This window comes from Chamaea fasciata, unplaced genomic scaffold, assembly GCF_029207755.1.
Source record: "Chamaea fasciata isolate MVZ Bird 193981 ecotype frontalis unplaced genomic scaffold, bChaFas1.0.hap1 SCAF_41, whole genome shotgun sequence".
NCBI lineage: Eukaryota > Metazoa > Chordata > Aves > Passeriformes > Sylviidae > Chamaea > Chamaea fasciata.
The window spans coordinates 87,215-102,010 of record NW_027094126.1 but is presented as its reverse complement, the minus strand read 5'-3'; the positions used below and the strand labels follow the sequence as shown (position 1 = coordinate 102,010).

At 66.3% G+C, this 14,796-nt stretch overlaps 2 protein-coding genes across 6 annotated transcripts; both read left to right on the top strand.

Annotated features, from left to right (window-relative positions):
* The first annotated feature begins 64 nt into the window (after positions 1–64).
* Positions 65–1,111, top strand: APOF (apolipoprotein F). The gene is made up of 2 exons (XM_066207505.1): positions 65–106; positions 188–1,111. The coding sequence occupies exon 2, from the start codon at positions 198–200 to the stop codon at positions 1,089–1,091; it is 894 nt and encodes a 297-aa protein (XP_066063602.1). The 5' UTR covers positions 65–106; positions 188–197; the 3' UTR covers positions 1,092–1,111.
* A 1,416-nt stretch (positions 1,112–2,527) lies between these two features.
* On the top strand, positions 2,528–14,767 carry STAT2 (signal transducer and activator of transcription 2). 5 transcript variants are annotated; one of them, XM_066207407.1, is made up of 25 exons: positions 2,583–2,662; positions 2,900–3,367; positions 3,481–3,612; positions 3,697–3,847; positions 3,934–4,032; positions 4,128–4,220; positions 4,301–4,379; positions 4,474–4,559; positions 4,637–4,785; positions 4,860–5,018; positions 6,559–6,711; positions 6,807–6,827; positions 7,103–7,196; positions 7,305–7,361; positions 7,443–7,526; positions 7,637–7,735; positions 8,327–8,462; positions 8,567–8,616; positions 9,578–9,666; positions 9,736–9,872; positions 11,004–11,192; positions 11,556–11,613; positions 13,223–13,364; positions 13,425–14,298; positions 14,500–14,767. In XM_066207407.1, exons 3-25 carry the CDS (start codon positions 3,482–3,484, stop codon positions 14,631–14,633), a joined length of 3,264 nt encoding a protein of 1,087 aa, XP_066063504.1. In that variant the 5' UTR covers positions 2,583–2,662; positions 2,900–3,367; position 3,481; the 3' UTR covers positions 14,634–14,767. The 5 variants fall into 5 exon arrangements, with proteins under 5 accessions (XP_066063502.1, XP_066063504.1, XP_066063505.1 ...); XM_066207408.1 differs by having other exon boundaries at positions 13,223–13,394; positions 13,485–14,298; XM_066207405.1 differs by lacking the exon at positions 2,583–2,662 and adding an exon at positions 2,528–2,561 and having other exon boundaries at positions 13,223–14,298.
* The last annotated feature ends 29 nt before the right edge of the window (positions 14,768–14,796 follow it).

The window sequence follows — 14,796 nt, the reverse complement described above, 5'->3', positions numbered from 1 at the left end:
CCCTGCGCCGGACGTGTCGCAACTCCCTGATAACAAGGGCTATAAAGGGGTCACGGGGCCGGCGGCGGCCGCAGCGGCCGGACAGGGCAGGGACAGCGGCCAGCGGGTGAGCCGGGGCACGGGGGGATCACGGGGGGCTGCGGCCACGGGGGTCTGACGGGGCTCCACCCTTCTCCCACCTCCACAGACCCTCCACCATGCTCCGGCTTCTGCTCTTCCTCCCGCTCCTCATCCTCAGCCGCGCCATGGCCGTGTCCCTCGTCACTGCCGGGCTGGCTGCCGGTGACCGGGCGCTGCCGGCCGAGCTGGTGTGGCCGGCGGAGCCCACCCCGCCGCGGGCACTGGGGCTCCCGTGCCGGACCCTTGGCCCCGACACCCTGCCCGGTTTCTCGCGGCTGCCGCCGCTGCCCCGCGGGCTGGCCCGAGCCGCCCTGGCCCTGGCGCTGCGCGGGGCCGGCTGTGCCCCCCAGGCCGAGGCCGAGGTGCTGGAGCTGGTTCGGGAGCTGGGCACCCCCACGGCCGCGGCGCTGCTGAGGGGGCTGGCAAAGGTACCGGGCGCTCCGGCCCCCCGGCCGCTGGCCCTGCTGCTCCTCAGCCTGGCACGCCCGGGGGGCTCTGCCTGCGTGGATCCCGCGCGGCTCCAGACCCCCGTGCCCGGCACGGAGACCACACCGCCCCTGGATCAGGATATTCGGGAATTCCTGGGGCTCCGGCGGTGCCGCCGTGCCGTCCGGCGCCGGCGGGAGGACGAGGACGCCTGCAGCCCGGCGGGGGAGCAGGAAGCCCACCGCGTGCTGGGCTGGGTGCCGGGAGTCAGCGTCTTCTACAACTTGGGCACCAGCGTCTACTTCGCCTTCCAGGGCTGCGAGGCCACGGCGTCCACGCGGGCGCTGGAGGCCGCCGAGGATTTGGGCTACGCCGGGCTGGCCGCGCTCACCGGGGGCCTGGGGGGTCCCGTGGCCGTGGGGGTGCAGCTGGGGCTGCAGCCGGGGCTCAAGGCCGGCGTGCGGGCGCTCATCGGGTACTTCACCTCGGCCGGGGAGCCCTCGCCGGTGCCCACCGCCCACAGCGGCCCCGTGGTCATCGTCTGAATAAAGGGCCACGTGTGGCAGCTGGCGCCGGGTCCCTGTTTGGGGCGGTTTGGGGGACGGATCGATGCGGGGTCACCCTGCTCCGGGGCACCGGGACCTTGGCCACGTGGTGGCCTGAGGCACGTGGTGGCAGCTGGGCTGGGCCTGTCCCTGTCCGTCTGTGGCTTTGCCCCGTCTCCATGGCCTGGCCCTATAGCCCTAGGCGTGTCCTCACAGCCAGTCCGTGCCGGTGGCCACACTGCCTTGTCCCTGTCCCCAGGCCTCTGTGTCCCTCTCCCCATGGCCCTGACCCCGTCCCCATCCCTGCAGCTTCTCCCCGTCCCTCTGACTCAGCACCCCTGTCCCCACGGCTTGTCATTCTCCCCACAGCTTTGCCCCTGTCCCCACAGCTGGGTCATCCCTGTCCCCATGGCTGGTTCCCATCCCCATGGCCTGTCCCCATAGCTCATCCTGCTGTCCCCATGGCTCTACCCCTGTCCTCATGGCCTGTCCCTGTCCCCATGACTCTCTTCCCTGATCCTATAACCTGTCCCTATAGCTCTGCCTTAGCCCCTGCAGCCTGTCTGTGTCCCCACGGCTCTGTCCATGTCCCCACGGCTGTCCCCATCCCTCTGGCTCTGTCCCCCTGTCCCTATAGCTCTGTCCGTGTCCCCACGGCTGTCCCCATCCCCCTGGCTCTGTGCCCCCATCCCCCTGGCTCTGTCCCCCTGTCCCCACGGCTCTGTCCCCCTGTCCCCACGGCTGTCCCCATCCCCCTGGCTCTGTCCCCCTGTCCCTATAGCTCTGTCCGTGTCCCCACGGCTGTCCCCATCCCCCTGGCTCTGTGCCCCCATCCCCCTGGCTCTGTCCCCCTGTCCCCACGGCTCTGTCCCCCTGTCCCCACGGCTGTCCCCATCCCCCTGGCTCTGTCCCCCTGTCCCTATAGCTCTGTCCGTGTCCCCACGGCTGTCCCCATCCCCCTGGCTCTGTCCCCCTGTCCCCACGGCTCTGTCCGTGTCCCCACGGCTGTCCCCATCCCCCTGGCTCTGTGTCCCCACCCCCTAGCTCTGTCCCCCTGTCCCCACGGCTCTGCCCGTGTCCCCACGGCTGTCCCCATCCCCCTGGCTCTGTCCCCCTGTCCCAGCGGCTCTATCCCTGTCCTTACGGCCTGCCCTTGCCCCCCCGTCCCTGTCCCTGTCCCCCCGCCCATCCCGGGCCACTGCCCGTCCCTCTGACCCCGCCCCCACGGCCACGCCCCTGTGTTAACCCCGCCCACACGTCCCCGCCCCCGCTGTGACGTCAACTTGGGGAAATGAACTAAACCCGCTGACAGCCACTGCTCGGGGGGGCGTGACCTCCGCGCCGCTCTCCGCCAATCACCGAGCACGGCGGAGGAGGGGGTGCGGCATCGGCCCTGAGCTCCGCCAATCACCGCGCAGAGCGGAGCAGGGGGCGTGGCCAGCCCGCTTTCCTGCTCCGGCGGCGGCGGAGGTGGGTCCCGGGCCCCGGGGGGACACCGGGGGTCCCGGGGGGCCCATGGGCGGTTCTGCGGCCCCGGGGGAGGAGCGCACAGGGGGGGGATCCCGGCTGGGGTACACAAAGCGTCCCCTGGAGGGCTGTCCCGCTGGGGCGGGGACTGTTATGGGGCTCCCAGCCCTGCGGGAAGGACATTCGGGGTGCCCGAGGGTTAAAATGGGGGTCCGGTCGCGGGGGATCTCTGAGGAGGGGTCTGGGGTGCCGGGGGCCGCCGTGGAGGGCGCTGTGTGTGTGTGCGCCCCGCCCCGGGTGGTGGGGAACCCGCCTCGGCTCACCCCCCGCCCCCCCCGCAGGACGCGGAGCGAGGGGACCCCCGGGAGCTGCCGGGGCTGAGGCAGAGCAGAGGAACCCCCGGGACCACCCGGGACCGAGCAGGAGCAGAAGGACCCCCGGGACCGAACAGGAGCAAGAGGACCCCCGGGAGCTGCCGGGGCTGAACCAGAGCAGAGAGACCCCCGGGAGCAGAGAGACCCCTGGCAGCAGCCAGGACCGAGCAGGAGCAGAGGAACCCCCAGGACCGAGCAGTAGCAGAAGGATCCCCGGGACCAAGCAGGAGCGAAGGGACTCCAAGCAAGGGACCCCGGGCAGGAGCAGCTGGGGTTAAGCAGGAGCAGAGGAGCCCCCCGGGACCACCCAGGATCGAGCAGGAGCAGAGGGACCATCCGGGACCCCCCAGGACCGAGCAGGAGCAGAGGGACCCCCCAGGAGCAGAGGGACCCCCGGGAGCAGGGGGACCCCCGGGCCGCCCGTGCTGCCGGCAGGTCCGTGGGGTGGTGCAGCGGTACCCGGCTGGGACACGCGGGTTTTTCTCGTCCCCTGCTCCTGCCGTGGCCGGGGGCTCCCCGGGCCGCCCCTGACCCGCTGTCCCCCCCAGCATGGCGCAGTGGCAGGAGGTGCAGAACTTGGCCAACACTTACCTGGAGCAGGTGCACCAGCTGTACGCGGGCTCGGCGCTGCCCATGGCCGTGCGGCAGTGCTTGGCCGCGTGGATCGAGGGCCAGAACTGGTAACGGGGCTGGGATCCGGGGCTGGCGGCGGCACCGGGGGGCTCGGGCAGGGCCGTGCCGGCGCTGAGCCCCCGCTGCCGCAGGCGCCAGGCGGCGGAGCCGCTCTCCTCGCACGCCCCGATGTTGTTCCACTCCTTACTGGCGCTACTGGGAGAGAGCGTGGGCAGCCTGGGCTCGGGCTACGAGGATTTCATGCTGAAGCACAACCTGCGCAAGGCTCACCGCGACCTCCAGGTGCGCGTCGGGGCTGGGGGAGTGCAGTGAGGACGGGGCGGGGAGCGGTCTCCGCGCTCCGCTGACCCCCCCCAGCCCCTCCGCAGGCTGAATTCGGGAGGAAACCGGAGCGATTCGCCAACCTGGTGGCCAACCTGCTGCAGGAGGAGCGGCGGATCCTGCGCCTGGGGCAGGCGGGGGGGCAGGTAGGGCAGGGCTGGGTGTCCCCCCCCCCCCCCGGGGGTCCCGCGGCCGCTGTCCCACCCACACCATCCCCCCTCCCCTCCGTGTGTCCCCCCAGGGCGGTTCGCCCCCCGCGCCCAGCCCAGCCCCGGAGAGCGGCCGGGAGCAGCAGATCCAGCGGCGTTTGGCCGAGTTCCAGACGGCCCTGCAGGTAACTCCCCCGCCCCACCGCGACCCCCGCCGAGCCCCCCGGGGGCTGCGCGGCCCCTCCTGAGCCCGCCGTGCCCGCAGGAAGCCGAACGAGCCTTCAGGCACCTGGAGGATTTGCAGGACGCCTTTGACTTCTGCTACAAGGTGCACTACCAGCCAGGTGAGCCCCGCGCCGCGGGGATGGAGAGGGCGGCACTGCCCCCCGAGCCCCCCCCCCCCTCCCCAAAACCCCGACCCCTCTCCCCTACCCGCAGGTCAGGAGAGGGACAGGGACCCCGAGTACATCCAGGAGCTCCAAACCCTCCAGGCCAAGCTGCAGAACCTGGACCGGCAGCGGCGGGTGAGGAGGGGTCGGGGTGGCTGGGCTGGGTTCGGAGGGGTCGGGACCAACCTGAGACCCCCATCTAACCCCCCCAGGGGGTGCTGGCTCAGATGCAGCAGCTCTTGGGGCGCAGCGAGACCCTGCAGGAGCTGCTGCAGCAGGAACTGGCGGACTGGCGGGTGCGGCAGCAGCGCCTGTGCCTGGGCGCCCCCGGCGACACCAACCTGCGCCCGCTGGAGACCTGGTAAGGCTTGGGGGGGCTCGGGGGGGACTCGGGGGGCTGCAGCCAGACCCCTCTGAGCTCCCTGGCCCCCGCAGGTTCACGGAGCTGGGCCAGGGGCTGTTCCAGCTGCGGCAGCTGCTGCGGGCGCTGAGCGACCTGCGACAAAAGGTGACCTACGAGAGGGACCCGCTGGTGGCGGAGACGCCCCTGCTGGAGCAGCGGCTGCAGGAGCAGCTCACGCACCTGCTGAAGAGGTGCGGGCCGGGGTGTGAACGGCTGGAGACGTGCCGGGGGCGGGTTTAGGGTGGGGGTCCGGGGTAAGGTTCTTCCCCCTGCGAGAAGAGCTCTCCGGGGAGAGATTGTCCCTCTTGGTTAGGAACGACACACAGACTTCTTCCAGGCGAGAGAAAGAAGCGATCTTTATTTTTCACCACCCTTTAGACAGACAGTTCCGAGAGAGAAACACTGTTGGGCACTCAGAGCAACACCCCTCGACCGTTTTTTTCCGGCTCTTTTTTTGTTGTTTGTTGTTCGCTTTTTCCACGTAAACGACAAGCTGGAAAACATCAGCCGCTAACGGTTTTCACCCGAACGGTTTTTTCACCTCCCAAGGGTTGTTTTGATCCCTCCTCGCAGTTTCTCAGGCCAGCGTGAGGGAATTATGTGACTTGATTTCACACGGAGCCTGACTCCGCTGCTGCTGCCTGACCTCTTGCTTCTCAGCGTCCACAAATTGTGACATTCCCCCGAGCTCTGGGAGTGTTCGGACGAGGCTCCCGGGCACGGGGTGGGATTTTTTTGGGGTGTCTGTGCAGGGCCTGGAGCTGGGATCGATGATCCTGAGGGGGGGCCCTTTGCAGCTCTGGATGTTCTGTAGTTCCGAGAGGTCAGGGAGGGTTCGGGCTGTGCTCTCGGGCGTTGGGATTTTTTTTGGGGGGAAAACTTTTGCGGTGTCCTGTGCTGGGCCAGGAGTTTGGACTTTGGTCCTGATGGGTCCCTTCCAGCTCTGGATGGAAGGTCAGGGAGTGTTTGGACAAGGCTCCCAGCGGTTGGGATTTAGGATTTTTGGGGGTGTCCTGGGACTCAAAGATTGTTTGGAGAACGCTCTCAGGGACAGGGTGGGATTTTGGGGTGTCCTGGGCAGGGCCTGGAGCTGGGCTTTGATCCCTGTAGGCCCCTTCCAGCTCAGGATATTCCGTAATTCCAGGGGTCAGGGAGTGTTTGAACAACACTTCAGGCCTTGGGAGACTGGGGGCACTTTTGGGGTGTCCATGCAGGGCCAGGAGTTGTACTTGAACCTTGTGGGTCCCTTCCAGCTCAGGATATTCCATAATTCCAGGGGTCAGGGAATGTTTGGACAACGCTGTCAGGTCCTCAGTGCTCTCAGCTGTCGGGATTTGGGGACTGGGCAGGTTTTGGGGTTGGCCTGTGCCAGGAGAGGAGCTGCACTCGGTGATCCTGATGGATCCCTTCCAGCTCTGGATATTCCAGAGTTCTCTGGCTCAGGGAGTGTTTGGACAACACTCAAAATGCTGGGATTTGGGACTGGGCAGGTTTTGGGGTTAAACTGCAACTGAGCAGGAGTTAAACCTGGATAATCCTACCGGGTTCTCTCCAACTCAGGATATTCCAGGGTTTTAAGAAGTGAGGGTGGCACGGGGAGGACAGGGGGGTCTGAGGGAGGACAGGGGGGTCTGGGGGCAGCACAGAGAGGACAGAGGGGTCTCAGGGGGTCTGGGGGCAGCACAGGGGGGTCTCGGGGCAGCCCTGACCCCCCCCCCCGTTTTCCCCCAGCGCCTTCGTGGTGGAGCAGCAGCCCAGCACCCCGAACGCCGGGAAGCGCCCGCTGGTGCTCCGCACCGGCAGCAAGTTCTCGGCCCGCGCCCGCCTGCTGGTCAGGCTGCACGACCGCAACCACCGCATGGAGGCCAAGATCCACATCGACAGGTGCGACCCCCCGCCCACCCAGAGAGCCCCCCGAGGGCGGGGCCCGGCCCGCGGGGGTCCCGCTGCCCCTCACACCCGCCTTTTGTCTCTTGCAGGGACCCGCCCAACATCAAAGGGTGAGAGCTGGGAGAGCGCCGGAGGCGGCGGTGGGGCCGAGAGCCCACCCCGGGGGTCCCTGAGGGGTGTCCTGGACCTCGCCTGCCATCCCTGGGGGGGTCCCGACCCCCTTCTGCTGCATCCCCCGGGGGTCTCGATCCCCCCCACAGCCCCTCTGGGAGTCCTGACCCCCCCACCCACAGCTGGGCTACACCCCCCCAGGGGTCTTGGCCCCCCCACCTGCCCTCCCGGGGGGTGCCGACCCCCCCTCCCACCTCCCGCCTCCGCCCCGCAGGTTCCGCAGGTTCAACATCCTCACGTCGAGCAGCAAAACGCTCCTGGCCGGGGACAGTCCCCAGGAGGGGCTGATCTGTGACTTCCAGTACCTGGTAGGGATCCTCCCAGAGCCCCCAATTTCCCCCCAGACCCCCCAAATCCCCCCCGGGGCAGGGAGCAGGGCGAGGCCCCCGCCCCGGGCTGACTCTGGGTCCGCACAGACGCTGAAGGAGCAGAAGGACAGCAGGGCTGGCAAGGGCAAAGGCGCCAGCGGCGAGGTGGGTGTGGGGGTCTGGGGGGGTCTGGGGGGGTCTGGGGGGTCAGGGCCGGGCGGTGACCGTGGTGTCACCTCCCGGCAGGGTCCCTTGGTGGTGACAGAGGAGCTGCACCTCATCACCTTCACGCTGGCCTACGCCTACTGCGGGCTGGAGCTGGAGCTGGAGGTGAGGGCAGGGGGGCGTGGGGGGCTTTGGGGGGCTTTGGGGGGCTTTGGGGGGCTTGGGGGGCTCGGGGGGGCTGGGGACAGCCAGCCTGAGCCCTGTCCCCTCCCCAGACCACCACGCTGCCCTTCGTCATCATCTCCAACAACAACCAGCTCTCCAGTGCCTGGGCCTCCATCCTCTGGTTCAACATGCTCAGCTCTGACCCCAAGGTGACCCCGAGTCCTGTGTCACCCCCAGGGCTTGTCACCCCCTGCCTCGTGTCCCCCCTGTGCTGTGCTGCTCCTTGTCCCATCCCCCGTCCCTGCCCTTTGACCTCTGCCCTGTCCCTGGTTATCCCTGTCCCCGATTCTGGGCCCATCTCTGTCCCCTGGTCCCAGTGCCCTGCCCTGCCTCGTGTCCTTGTCCTTGGTTCCTGTCCCCTGCTGCATTTCCCTGTCCCTTGGTCCCTGGCCCCTGCCCTGGTGCGTGTCCCCAACCCCTGCCCTTGTCCCTGTCCCCTGCCATGTGTCCGTGGTCCCTGTCTTGTCCCCATGCCCTGCACACCACCCCTGCCACTTGTCCCCATCCCCTGGTCGCTGTCTGATCCCTGTCCCCTCCCCAGTGCATGTCCCTGTCCCTCCCCATGTCCCCTTTCCCCACCCAAGTCCCCGTCCTGTCCTCTTCCAATGTCCCTGTCCCCTCCATGTCCTCCTCCCCTGCTCCAGAGCGTGTCCCCCCATCCCCTCTCCCTGTCCCCATCCCCTCCCCATGTCCCTGTCCCCACTCACGCCGTGTCCCCCCGTGTCCCCCCGTGTCCCCAGGCCCAGCAGTTCTTCTCGTCGCCGCCGCCGGCCCCGTGGCCCCGGCTGGCCGAGGTGCTGAGCTGGCAGTTCCAGAGCGTGGCCGAGCGGGGACTCAGCCGGGAAAACCTCCTGATGCTGGCCAGGAAACTGCTGGGTACGGCCGGGGACACGGGGGGACATGGGGGACACAGGGGGACATGGGGGGGACACCGGGGGACAAGGCTGCAGTGCCCTCCCTCACTCTGCTCTCACCTCAAGGCTCGAAGCCGTCACCGGACAGCACCGTGCCCTGGCCCAAGTTCTCAAAGGTGAGTAGGGCCTGTCCCCTCTGTCCCCTCTGTCCCCGTGGCCCTGTCCCCGCTGTGGTCCTGTCCCCTGGTGTCCCCATGGCCCTGTCCCTCTTGTCCCCCAATGGCTCTGTCCCTTCATGGCCCTGTCACACCCTAGCCCTGTCCCCTCATCATCCTGTCCCCTCATGGCCCTGTCCTTCCATGACCCTGTCCCCCTGTCACCCTGTGCCCTGTCCTGTCACCTCCCATGTCCCCGTCCCTCTGTGACCCTGTCCCCCCTGTGGCCTTGTCCTGTCATTCCCCCGTGTCCCTGTCCCTCTTGTCCCTCCGTGTCCCTGTCCCTGTGTGACCCTGTTCCCCCTGGTCCCTCCATGGCCCTGTCCCCTCACGGTCCTTGTCCCCGTGTCCCCCCTGTCCCTTCTGTCCTCCATGTCCCCCCTGTCCCCTCTGCCCCCCTGTCCTCCCTGTCCCTCCATGTCCCCCCCATGTCCCCCTGTCCCCCCATGTCCCCCTGTCCCCTCCATGTCCCCCTGTCCCTCCATGTCCCCCTGTCCCCCCATGTCCCCATGTCCCCCCATGTCCCCATGTCCCTCCATGTCCCCCTGTCCCTCCATGTCCCCCTGTCCCCCCATGTCCCCATGTCCCCCCATGTCCCCATGTCCCTCCATGTCCCCCTGTCCCTCCATGTCCCCCTGTCCCCTCCATGTCCCCCTGTCCCCTCCATGTTCCCGTGTCCCTCCATGTCCCCCTGTCCCCCCATGTCCCCATGTCCCCCCATGTCCCCATGTCCCTCCATGTCCCCCTGTCCCCTCCATGTCCCCCTGTCCCCTCCATGTCCCCATGTGTGACACCATGTCCCCCCATGTCCCCATGTCCCCCCATGTCCCCCTGTCCCGCCATGTCCCCGTGTCCCCCTGTCTCCCCATGTCCCCCCATGTCCCCTCCATGTCCCCACGTCCCCACGTCCCCTCTCCCACAGGACGGAGCCGCCGGCTTCTCCTTCTGGGCCTGGCTGGACGGGATCCTGGCGCTGCTGCAGGAACACCTCAAGCAGCTCTGGAAGGACGGGTAGGAGCGGGGCTGGGGAGTCTCCGGGGGGGTCCCACGGGCAGGGGGGGCTGACTCTGCCTCCCCCAGGCTCATCCTGGGCTTCGTGAGCCGCAAGCAGGAGGAGAAGCTGCTCAAGTCCAAGAGGACGGGGACGTTCCTGCTGCGCTTCAGCGAGAGCGTCCTGGGCGGCGTCACCTTCACCTGGGTGGAGCACCACGAGAGGGGTGAGCTGTTGGGGGAAAGGTGGGACGGGGAAACGATTGCCCGAGGAGAAGTGCTGAGAACATAAAACCTGTGAGGGACTGTGGGAGCGTCCGCTGACGGCGGGGAGAAGGAGCTCCGCCGGCCCGAGATGTTCTGGGACGCGTGGTTTTATTGCAAGGGCCGTGGGTAAAGAGGGGCCTCGGCCGAAGGGGAGCCCCAAGGAGAGAGGGAGAAAGAACAAGAGGGTAAGAGATAAGAGAGCGAGGTGGCTCAGAGAGCAGGGAACAGAGAGCGAGGTCTTCGTTACAATGCATTCTATCTCCTTTTGAGAGGAATATTCTAATTCACAGTGACCAACCAAAACAAGACACGAAATCCCACAGGATCCTACATACAGCCTATAAGAACTACTACATTACCATACTGTGTTGTATTTTAAACTCTAAAACCACAAAATGGGCACAAAATGGGCACAAAATGGACACAAAATGGGCACAAAATGGGCACAAAATGGGCACAAAGTGGGCACAAAGTGGGCACAAAATGGTCACAAAATGGGCACAAAATGGTCACAAAATGGGCACAAAATGGGCATAAAATGGGCAAAAAATGGGCACAAAATGGTCACAAAATGGGCACAAAATGGTCACAAAATAGGCACAAAATGGTCACAAAATGGGCACAAAATGGTCACAAAATGGGCACAAAATGGTCACAAAATAGGCACAAAATGGTCACAAAATGGGCACAAAATGGGCACAAAATGGGCACAAAATGGGCCCAAATGGGCACAAATGGGCACAAAATTGACTCAAAGAGGACAACCAGTCACGAGGTCTCAGGCTTTTAAAAAGTTTTGCTCCATTTGCATATTTGGGGTTTGTCTAATTCCAGCTCCAGGTTGCGAGGTCCCGTCCTTCTCGTTCCTCCCTTCATGCCCGCCCTTGGTTTGTGCTTTTTTTGGGGGGCAGAAAGTTGTCCTTGGTCCCCGGCAGGAGAAGGATTTGTTTCGTGTCCCTGTGCAGAGAGCTGAGTGACGCTGACTGCGAGGCTCAGAACTCAGAACTGCACGCCCCGGGCCGGCGCAGAACCTGAGAAAAAACCCCACAAACTTCAGGCCTCCCGCTGACCCCGCTGTCCCCCCGTGGCAGGATCCCCCTCCTTCCACGCCGTGGAGCCCTACAAAGCCTCGGAGCTGGTGTCGCTGGCGCTGCCCGACATCATCCACAACTACCAGATGATGATGGAGGAGAACCCCCCCGAGAACCCGCTCCAGTTCCTGTACCCCAGCACGCCCCGGGACGAGGCTTTCGGGCCTTACTACAGCCAGAAGCAGGAGGGTATGGCCTGGCGTGGCATGGCACGGCATGGCACGGCACGGCATGGCCTGGCATGGCATGGCACGGCATGGCACGGCACGGCATGGCACGGCATGGCATGGCACGGCATGGCACGGCATGGCACGGCACGGCATGGCCTGGCATGGCATGGCACGGCATGGCACGGCACGGCATGGCCTGGCATGGCATGGCACGGCATGGCATGGCACGGGCTGGGGCTGAGCCAGGGCACCCCCTTGACCCCACAGGGAACCTCCCCTGACCCCACAGGGCACCCCCTGACCCCACAGGGCACCCCCTGACCCCATAGGGAACGCCCTAACCCCACAGGACACCCCCTGACCCCTGTCTTTGCCCCCCCAGGGAACCTGGACGAGTCCAAGAAATACCTGAACCGGCGCCTCATCCGCGTGTCCTCCAGGTGAGCGGCTGGGGGGTCACCTGGGCGTGGGGTTTTTATCTTTCCTTTCTCCGCGTTACAGCCAGGATTAGTACGCAGGAGTCTCGGCTTCGTGTTCAGACTCGTTGTTAATCAACAGTATAATTATCTATGTAATTAAATAATTATAATTCTGATCTGTATCACGGCCTCACGAGGCGTGAGCTGTACCAGCAAGGTAGAAAACGGAGTTGCCTCCAACCCTTCACGAGGTTTTTTAAGCACGAACTGTCACAAAACCGAGGTGACATTTATGTTGTTTGAACTTTGGACCCGATAACTGACCGCCTGCAATGCAGAACTTTGTCACCCGATTAGACAAAAAAAAACAACAAAAACCCACCCAAAACCAAGAAGAAGGTGAAGAAGAAGGGTTTAGGCAATGCCTCGGATGCTCCTCCTTGCCCCAGATGTGTTACTCTATGCCGAAACCCCAAATTCGGAGTTTTTCACCCTGTTCAAAGCGCACGGCCGCAGCCCCGGGGCCGGCCCTCCCTTCTGGAGGCCAAACTGACTTTGGAACTCAGTTTTCGGGTCCAGCGCAGTGCCCGTGTGGGGGACAGTGCCCCCACTTGGGGGTCAGTGCCCCCACTTGGGGGACAGTGCCCCCACTTGGGGGTCAGTGCCCACTTGGGGGACAGTGCCCCCACTTGGGGGTCAGTGCCCACTTGGGGGTCAGTGCCCACGTGGGGGACAGTGCCCCCACTTGGGGGTCAGTGCCCACGTGGGGGACAGTGCCCCCACTTGGGGGTCAGTGCCCACTTGGGGGTCAGTGCCCCCACTTGGGGGTCAGTGCCCCCACTTGGGGGTCAGTGTCCACTTGGGGGACAGTGCCCTCTTGGGGGTCAGTGCCCACGTGGGGGTCAGTGCCCTCCTGGGGGGTCAGTGCCCTCCTGGGGGGTCAGTGCCCACTTGGGGGTCAGTGCCCACTTGGGGGGTCAGTGCCCTCCTGGGGGGTCAGTGCCCACTCGGGGGGTCAGTGCCCACTCGGGGGGTCAGTGCCCACTTGGGGGTCAGTGCCCTCTTGGGGGGTCAGTGCCCACTCGGGGGGTCAGTGCCCACTTAGGGGTCAGTGCCCTCCTGGGGGGTCAGTGCCCACTTGGGGGGTCAGTGCCCTCTTGGGGGGTCAGTGCCCACTCGGGGGTCAGTGCCCACTCGGGGGTCAGTGCCCACTTGGGGGGTCAGTGCCCACTTGGGGGGTCAGTGCCCTCCTGGGGGGTCAGTGCCCACTCGGGGGTCAGTGCCCTCCTGGGGGGTCAGTGTCCACGTGGGGGTCAGTGCCCACTTGGGGGGTCAGTGCCCTCCTGGGGGGTCAGTGCCCACTTGGGGGGTCAGTGCCCTCCTGGGGGGTCAGTGCCCACTCGGGGGTCAGTGCCCTCTTGGGGGGTCAGTGCCCACTCGGGGGTCAGTGCCTCTGAGCACAGAAAGCCTGAAATTTTCAGCCTCCAGGGTTCCAACACCAGGGTCCCTCTGTGACCTTGTGGGATTCCCTGACCCTGATCCCTGACCCCGACCCCTGACCCCGACCCCTGACCCCAATCCATCACCTCTGACCCCAACCCCTGACCCCGACCCCGTTGTCTCCCTGCAGGCAGCCCAAGTGGCAGACAGAGGAGGAGCTGGTGGTCGCCACGGAGGACCTGGAGCTGCTGCAGCTGCAGCCCGGGGGACAGGGGACACAGCCGGCTGGTGGCCTGGCACCGCCACCGCCCCCGAGCTCGGGGACACCGCAGGTCACCCCTGGGAACTTGGGGACACTGCAGGTGGTGGCCACGGGCCCAGGGACACCGCAGGTCACCCCTGGGAACTTGGGGACACCGCAGGTCACCCCTGGGAACTTGGGGACACCACAGGTCACCCCTGGGAACTTGGGGACGCTGCAGGTGGTGGCCACGGGCTCAGGGACACCGCAGGTCACCCCTGGGAACTTGGGGACACCGCAGGTCACCCCTGGGAACTTGGGGACGCTGCAGGTGGTGGCCACGGGCCCAGGGACATCTCAGGTCATCCCTGGGAACTTGGGGACGCTGCAGGTGGTGGCCACGGGCCCAGGGACATCTCAGGTCATCCCTGGGAACTTGGGGACGCTGCAGGTGGTGGCCACGGGCCCAGGGACACCTCAGGTCACCCCTGGGAACGTGGGGATGCAGCAGGTGTTGGCCATGAGCCCGGGAACACCGCAGGTCACCCCTGGGAACTTGGGGACACCACAGGTGGTGGCCACGAGCCCGGGGACACTGCAGCCCAGGGGTTTGGGAACACTACAGCCACAACCCCAACAGGTGCCGCAGGCGGTGGCATCAGGGGTCCCCGACATCCAGGGGACGCTGCAGGTGTCACCAGGGGCTGCAGGGACCGTGCAGGTGCTGCCTGGGGGGCTGGGAGTGCTGCAGGTGGGATCAGGGGACTTGGGGACACTGCTGGGGGAGCAGGGGACAGTGGACACGGGGATGCTGCAGCCGGTGCCTGTGGAGCCGCCGCAGGTCCCCGGGGAGCAGGGGACACTGCCACCCGAGCTGAGGGACCTGGAGCTGAGGGACATGCAGGAGCTGCTGCAGGCGCTGGAGGGGCTGGAGCCGGGCTCGGGGACCCTGGGGACGCTGGAGGAGGCGGAGCTGATGCCGAACGTGGGGGAAACCTTGGAGGAGAGGTTCCAGCTGAGCCCCGGTGAGTGTCGGGGCTGGGGCGGGGACAGAGCTGTCCCCTGGGCACCGAGCTGTCCCTTCAGCCCTGGCCCTGTCCCCTGGACACTGCCCTGTCCCTTTGACACTGAACTGTCCCCCTTGCTCTGTCGCCACTCAGCTGTCCCCACTGCCCTACCTTGTCCCCTCAGCCCTGACCTGTCCCCCCCGCCCTGTCGCCCCGCAGTCAGCGCCGCTCTCCTGGACCAGCACGACCCGTTCCTGCCGCAGCCCGAGGACTCGGCCCTGCCCGCCGTGCCCTCCCTCTTCTCCTCCAGCGACTTCCTCCCGCTCCACATCGACGCCAGCGACTTCCAGTGACCCTTTCCCCGTCCCCGTCCCCTGTAAATGTCCCCCCCCCCCGCCCGTCCCCGCACGCCGCAGCCGCCGCCTCGCGTCCGTCGGAGCTTTATTAGAAACTCATAAATACCCGAGATAAATAAGGGGGGGAACGATCTCACATCATAAATAACCCCTCGGGGAG

Coding starts and splice junctions, on each gene's coding strand:
- APOF (XM_066207505.1), top strand. CDS start 198: ATGCTCCGGCTTCTGCTCTTCCTCCCGCTCCTCATCCTCAGCCGCGCC.
- STAT2 (XM_066207405.1), top strand. CDS start 3,482: ATGGCGCAGTGGCAGGAGGTGCAGAACTTGGCCAACACTTACCTGGAG. Junction 4,560..4,636: donor ACCTGGACCGGCAGCGGCGG/GTGAGGAGGGGT, acceptor TAACCCCCCCAG/GGGGTGCTGGCTCAGATGCA. Junction 9,667..9,735: donor AAGCAGCTCTGGAAGGACGG/GTAGGAGCGGGG, acceptor TGCCTCCCCCAG/GCTCATCCTGGGCTTCGTGA.